The sequence below is a fragment of the Rhinopithecus bieti genome, unplaced genomic scaffold, assembly GCF_001698545.2.
Source record: "Rhinopithecus bieti isolate Rb0 unplaced genomic scaffold, ASM169854v2 scaffold_13617, whole genome shotgun sequence".
Taxonomy (NCBI): domain Eukaryota; kingdom Metazoa; phylum Chordata; class Mammalia; order Primates; family Cercopithecidae; genus Rhinopithecus; species Rhinopithecus bieti.
Genome location: NW_016807714.1, coordinates 1,742,414 through 1,749,798, shown reverse-complemented (window position 1 = coordinate 1,749,798; position 7,385 = coordinate 1,742,414). Strand labels below are relative to the sequence as shown.

Genomic DNA, 7,385 nt, shown 5'->3' with positions numbered 1-7,385 from the left:
TTGTTGTTGTTTTTTTTTTTGAGATGGAGTCTTGCTTTGTCGCCCAGACTGGAGTGCAGTGGCCCGATCTCAGCTCACTGCAAGCTCCGCCTCCCGAGTTTACGCCATTCTCCTGCCTCAGCCTCCCAAGTAGCTGGGACTACAGGCACCCGCCACCTCGCCCGGCTAGTTTTTTGTACTTTTTAGTAGAGATGGGGTTTCACCGTATTAGCCAGGATGGTCTCAATCTCCTGACCTCGTGATCCACCCGTCTCGGCCTCCCAAAGTGCTGGGATTACAGGCTTGAGCCACCGTGCCCGGCCTACACCTGGCTAATTTTTTATATTTTTAGTAGAGACAGGGTTTCACCATATTGCCAGGCTGGTCTCGAACTCTTGACCTTGTGATCCGCCTACCTCGGCCTCCCAAAGTGCTGGGATTATGGTGTGAGCCGCCGTGCCCGGCCCTAGTTTTTGTATTTTTCATAGAGATGAGGTTTTGCCATGTTGGCCAGGCTGGTCTTGAACTCCTGACTTCAAGTGATCCGCCCACCTCAGCCTCCCAAAGTGCTGGGATTACAGGCTTGAGCCACCGTGCACAGCCTAATTATGTAGCTTTATATTACTGTTTATATAATCTTTTCTGGATTACTTCTCAGCTATTTTACATGGGGCTTTTGCAGGGAGCAGAGTAGGGGATGAACATACCAAACATTCTTAAGTTCCGAAAGCACTCCTGCTGGAAATTTTTCTTCAGCTCCCTACTGTTGCCACTTAATGAAATTATTATTAGAATTATATGGCTCGGCGTGGTGGCTCATGCCTGTAATCCCAGCACTTTGGGAGGCCAAGGCAGGTGGATCACCTGATGTCAGGAGTTCGAGACTAGCCTGATCAACATGGCAAAACCCTGTCTCTAATAAAAATACAAAAATTAGCCAGGCGTGGTGGTGGGCGCCTATAGTCCCAGCTACTTGGGAGGCCAAAGCAGGAGAATTGCTTGAACCTGGGAGATGGAGGTTGCAGTGAGCCGAAATCAAGATCGCACCACTGCACTCAAGCCAGGGTGAGAAAGTGAGACTCCATCCTCCCGTCAAAAAAAAAAAAAAGACATTAAACGTATTAACTAATTTAGAAAGAAGTCATCTCTTTATGTTTATTGAATTTTCCCATTCAGGAGTGTGTTTCTCTGTTATGTATTCAAGTCTTCCTTTGTGTGTCTCAACAAGACTTGACAATTTTAATCACACTGATACAGCACATTCCTCACTGACCTGTGCCTAGTACTTTTGTTGTTACTGTTGTTTTAATAAAGGTGAGCTTGGTTTCCAGCCAGTCACCACCACACAGCACAGCCTCTGATGGCAGGTGGCACGTAAGCGAAGTTTCTCCACACTGCTGCTCGTTTCTCATTCGATTGCTTTAATTTCTCTAGGCTGACCACTGATGATCAGTTGTACGTCTTCCTTTCAAATATTTGAATCTTTTGTGGTTTTTTTTTTCTTGTCCAAATGCATTGCCTAGCACTTCCAATATTGTATTAAACAGTGGTGGTAAGGTTAAATAAGTCTTGCGTTGACTTTCGTGGGTTTGCTCTCAGCCTTTTGCCGCTGAATGCGCTGAAGGCCTTGAGTTTAATTTGGATATTCTTAATCAGATTAAGTAAATTTTCTTCTACTTCTGGACTACTGAGAGTTGTTTTAAATCATAAATACTTACCGCTTTGATCACATACCTGTGAATATCTGTCGGGATAATCGCCTACTCAACCATTCATTTCACAGATACTTGTTATGTTCCAGACCCTGACCGTCAGCAGTCACAGTCTCCAAGGGTATTTCTAACCAAGCTTCCTTCCCAGGTCATCTTTCTATGTCTGGCTGAAGCTGTGATTCTCACTAACCCCATCTCTGTGCCCTTAGAACAGTAGCCCCAGCTCCAGTGGTTCAAGCTTCTGAAATCCAGGTGTCCCAGCCACCCCCTGGCCTCTGGATGGGCCACAGTGGTGTGTCCCTGCTGGAAGGAGGTGGACTCAGGGTAGAAGATGAAGAATCCAGCCTGTGGTCAGGAACCAGGTTATTTCCAGGAAATTGAGGTGGCAGTGCCACATTCTTAAGTCAGGGAGAGGCTGGTTGTATTTTTAAATGATTGCGCTTACATTCATGTCTCTTTCATTTTACTGTATTTCAGTTCTTCACCACCGGGAGTGTTTCTTGAGAAGGACTATGAGATTTACCGGGATTACAGTGTGGACGGCCAGCTTCTTCACTACAGGTAGAACCCGTGTCTCAGGCGTGGCCCTGTTTGCCAATGGGAGGGTGGGCTCCTCAGCGAGCCAGGTTCACTGCGAGCGGGAGGTGCGTGGCGCGTAGCAGCAACACCACAGGGCCAGAGCTGGAAAGGCCGTGGAGGCCACAGTGCCAGGGGCCTGGGCAGAAGCCCCTTAGAGCTGCCCCAGGTCTATGCCCCAGAAGCCCCATTGGCAGCCCCTGTCTAGGAACTTGGTCTCTGCCTAGCGTAAGCAGCCTGGAGCCTGAGGGGCTTCCCTCCTGCTGGTGGAGCGGCAAAGTGCTGGAGGGTCCTCAGTTAGGTCCACCCCTGGCAGCTCAGGCCACATGTGCCAAAGCACTTGCCAGGCCCGCCTGGAAGGTTGGCGCTAGTCACAGTGGAGAGGTGGGCTTTGGCTTCCAGTAGTCCTGGGTCAGCCTCACAGACTGCTGGAAGGTTCTGGAGACCCCCCTCAAGACCTACTGCCTTCACACTGCAGGGGCAGGGCGCTCCCTCCACCTCCCAGGATGTCCAGGCAGGGGCAGGCACCTGGATTTCTCCTCCTTGGCTGGGTGGTGACCCCTTGGCTGCAGGAGATGCAGGGCCAGGGCCAGCTGCTGTTTCTGTAGGGGGTGGGTGTCCGCAGCATGGACCACCCAGGAGCACTGTGGTGCTGGGAAGGAACTGGAGGACCTGAAGGGACTCTGGCATTTTGCACGGACGATTGAACAGCTGGAGCTTGGAAGCAGTGACGGTTTGTTTCTTACGTTTGTGTTTGTTGAACATTAGGGTTGCGGCAGGGATTTAGAGGCTGCCCTGGTCCCAGCAGTGTGGCTGTTGGATGGAGGACAGGTTTTATAGCCTTCCCGAGCTTCCGTTTCCTCATCAGTGAGATGGATCTGGGCAGCTGACTCAGTGGTCAGTGCAAAGTGACAGAGCTCGTAGTGGAAGGACCACCCCACTGTGGCAGGTCAGGTCCTGGCTCTGGTCACCGTCCTTGGGGCTTCCTGCAGACCCAGCATGTGCTTAGTGGACCAGCACGACTGCATCCTTCATGGTGGACGGGCCCACCTGGTCTTTGTTTGCCAGGCACCGCCTCAGCTCTGCCATCACCAGGGCACCATTCTCCCCAGAATCAAGAGTCTGACTCACTGGCAGTATCCCTGAGCTCATCTGCAGCTCCCACAGAGCTTTCAGGGAAGCACGTGTCCCAGGTGAGGTGAGGAGGACCTTCTGGCCTCTCTGGGGATATCAGGAGTGGGGATGGGTTGCTGAGCTAACCCTGCCCCAGCGTCCTGCCCCTCACACCTGCCAGGCCATTCTGGTGGCTCAGCCTCCTTCAGTCCCATGGAGCCAACTCTGGCCCCACGAGCTGACATACCAGGTCTTGGTCTCCACGAAGGTCCAAGGATCCTCCCGGAGGTCCGCAGCCCCCGCAACCCTCCAGTGGCTGCACTTCCTGTGGCCTCTGCCTCTGCTGTGCCTTTGGCCCCTCTCAGAGGCTGGCACCTTTCACCTGGCTGGTGATTCAGCCTGATGAAGATCTCTGTTCAGACCACGAGTGTGTCCATATGCTGGCCAGGCCCCCCTGACACAGGGCCAGCAGCTGCACCTCTGGGCCGTAAACTAATGGCTGGGAGGAGACAGCCCACATCAAGCTGTGTGTGGATGTGGTGGTGGCAGCCTGGCCTCCTCCAGTGACCTGGTTGGAGGCTGCTCCACACCAGGCAGCTTGGCCACCTCCTCATGCCCCTCCCCTGTCACTGTCGTCCTGTCACTGAGACCTTGGGACAGAGGTTCAGTGGTGTCTGGGAGAAGAAGACACTGGGTCCACAGGGGGATGAGGGAGGCCTGCCAGTGTGCAGCAGCAGGGCACTGCCTCGGGGGGATTTCCGCGCCCTGGGGTGATGCATGCATGTCTGGGGCGGCAGTGCCCTGGGGTGATGCACGCATGTTTAGCTGGGAAGGTGGAGCAGGGCCGGGAAGTGGATAGCCAGACCTGTCCTGAGACGTTCTCAGTCCTTTTTGCTGAAACCTGCGTGCTCTGTGTGTTCTCATGATACGTGGGTGTGGGACTCACGCTCGCCAGATTGGCACTTGTAGATTGGTTGAGAGCAGGCACCCGGTGGAATCTGCCAAGCCAGTTCTCCCTATGATCTAGGGCTTCTGGAAGGAGGGAACTTATCTTCCTTGGGGAGTTAGTGAGAGGGCCTGCCATGCAGCAAGCTGGGCACAATTACAGACGGTGCCAACATCTCCTGGGGTGGAATGTTGAGTGTGCCAGGGTCCCATTGTGGCCACTCGTAGGAGATACCGCCCTCAGCCAACCTGGACTCCCATCAGGAGTGAAGCTTCCCTCTGGACATGCTGGAGGCCTAGGTGTGAGCTGCCACAGCCATGCGGGTGCTTCTGGGAAGTGGGAGGAGAGCTGGTGTCCAGCCCCACGCCAGCCCCCCAGGGGCTGAGAGCAGAACAGATGAGAGCCAGCCGGGCCTGCTGGGCTCGGGAGGCCTTGGAAGCCCCACTCTGCCCCCAGAGCATGCCTGGTGCTTCCTTCCACAAGCTGCCATCAGCATAATGGGCCAGTGTGATGCCATGTGAGATGGCAAGAAATAAAGTCCCTGTGAAATAAATTATATGGACGCAGTTCACTCAGGAAAAAGAAATTATAAACAAAAGCCAGGGAGCTGACCCAGCCCTGAGTTGCAGTGAAGGCGTCCTACTACCTCAGCCTGGTAAAAGCACATTGCTTCTGGTGTTCTCTGCATATTGAGATAGGAAAAAAAAAATGTCACCAGCTGGATACCAGCACTCAGGGTATCAAGAGACCACACCTAGAACAGCAGGGATAGCAGTGGGGTCGCCCTGGCAGGCAGCCGGGCAGGGTCACACCAGAGGGAACACAGATGAGTGTGAGGTCACAGGGGGACCCAGGGCCTGGAGGAATGAAGTTGTTTTTCAAGCATGATTTCAGACGTATGGTTTCTTGTTCTGTGTGAGTATAACTGTGTCTGTACTTAGGAACTTTGGCGGAGTGTTTTCCTCAGAAACCTGCGGCATTGGGTTGGGAGCCTGTCGGCTGCTGCCGCCACCCACTTCTCCCGGCTCCATCCAGGCTTTGCATGCACAGCAGCCGTTTCTTAGAAGCGAAAGCAGCAGGGAAGCGCTTCTGGCTGTGGTTTTGTTTCTGCTTTGGTTTATGTGCAGTGCTCCCAATTCTTCCTCCAAAAATAGGCTCTGGAAGAAACAGCCCTCAAGGCCCTGAGTGTCATCCTGTCCTCTGTCACTGAGTCTGCCCTGCCCGCCTGACTTCAGCATTTTCAGAGGCCACGACCGCTCTTAAGATTTTCCAACTTCCCTTGCAGTTTGGAAGTGTCCACTGAACAACCTGTGTTGTGATGTTTGATTTCTGTTTTATTGAGAGATGGGGGAGATGGTCTTTCTGCACTGGTGCCCCTGCCCTACAGAGGTATGGCAGGGAGGGGGAGGAGGAGAAGGACAGGTTAGAGAAGGGGGAGGAGAGAGAGGCCTGGGGTTCCACTTGCCCCAGAGACATGGGAATGAGCTGGGCTCAGGAAGAGGGGCTGTGAAGGCCCGTCGGGGAGGCCAGACCAGCTGAAAGGGCAGACATTGCCCAGGAGGAAGCCCAGCAGGGGCAGCTGAGCCATGGGTGCTGTTTAGTGCTCCCCAGGGGCCCGGGACAAGCTCAGCCAACTAAGGGTGAGAATTACAGTCGGCGGGGCCTGGAGACTGGATGTGATTTGGGGGAGCTGAGGAGAAGGGCCAGGCGATGGGGTTGGGGAAACGCAGGCTCAGGAGCTGCCTAGATGGCAGAAGGGTGGGTGGGGCAGAGCGAGAGACCTCTTAAGAGACACTCTGGGCACCATGGGGCATGGTCCTCACCTAGCGTGGTCCTCACCTAGCTGCCACGGAGTCTGTGCTGCATGGCCTGGGGAGAGTGTCTGGGCCTCTCGGGGCTTCCCCATCTGTGACTCAGGTGCTCGGCATGGGGGCAGGTCCTCTGGCCTTCTTACCTTTCTTCATCTCTGCCCCAACTGGGCAGAACCCCTGTCCGTTCCTGGGATAGAGTGTGGCATCTGACCAGCAAGCCTTCCCTGTGCCCTCACCTCCCGTCACACTTACCCCACCCTCCCGGCCACCTGCCAGCCCCCATCCTCCCTCAGCAACCCTAGACGGACAGCAGAAAGGCGCCTCCCTGGGGACACAGCAGGGCACCCTGTGCTGGGACCGTGTGCCAGCCCTTCCCTAGGCCTGGCCCAGGCCTAAGGCAGTATCTGTTAAGTGGTAAAAATAGTCACAGATATGTGAAACTGGTGGTTCACATTTACCAAGGGTTTTCTGTGTCAGTGCTGAGCTCAGGGCCTTACTACATGCACATTGTTTTGTTGAATCTTCATCATAACTGAGGAGGAAACTGAGGCAGAAAGATATTAAGTGAAATCTGAGCCTTTGCAGCCACAGAGCAACAGACTGGAGTTCAACCCCAGATCTCCTGAACTCTGGAGCCCTTTACCCCTCAGTGTCCCCAGGCCATGGAGGGGTTGACACCACAGCTGGCCCTCAGGGTTTGGTGGCCCCTGCCATGCTGGCTGCCACCATCCACTCTGCCTGGCTAGCCCCTGGTGTCAGATTGGGAGCAGCCTCCAGCAGCCACGAGCAGAAATCCCGGGAACAGGCACTTGCACTCTGCCCCTGGCTGCTGCCCTGACTTCTCGCCTGGGTGGTGTGGCCATGCTGAGCGGGCCCACAGCCCAGTGTTCTGGAGCAGATTGCCGCCCGGCCAGCAGGTCAGGGGGTGCCATGTCTTCCTGGTCTTGCCTCAACAACCCCCCAGGCAATGGAGAATGTGGCCTTGTCCAGAAAGACCCCACATCAATCAGAGGGACACAACTGGCTTGTAAAATGTGTGGGGTTTCTACTTTTTTTGTTGTTTTAGAGATGGGGTCTCACTGTGTTGCCCAGGCTGGTCTCAAACTCCTGGCTTCAAGTGATCCTCCCACCTCAGCCTCCCCCGAGTGCTGGGATTACAGATGTGAGCCACTATGCCTGGCCAAATTCCTGGGGCTCTTTGTATTTATTTATTTATTTTATTTATTTATTTATTATTTTTTTTTTTTT

General features: G+C 54.2%; 1 protein-coding gene across 1 annotated transcript in view; it reads left to right on the top strand.

Moving 5' to 3' along the window:
- Window positions 1-7,385, top strand: part of ARHGAP39 (Rho GTPase activating protein 39) — a 69,826-nt gene that overhangs the window by 40,775 nt on the left and 21,666 nt on the right. Inside the window, 1 exon segment of the mRNA XM_017883533.1 lies at window positions 2,169-2,252. Within this exon segment, the coding sequence (XP_017739022.1) occupies window positions 2,169-2,252 (84 nt within the window).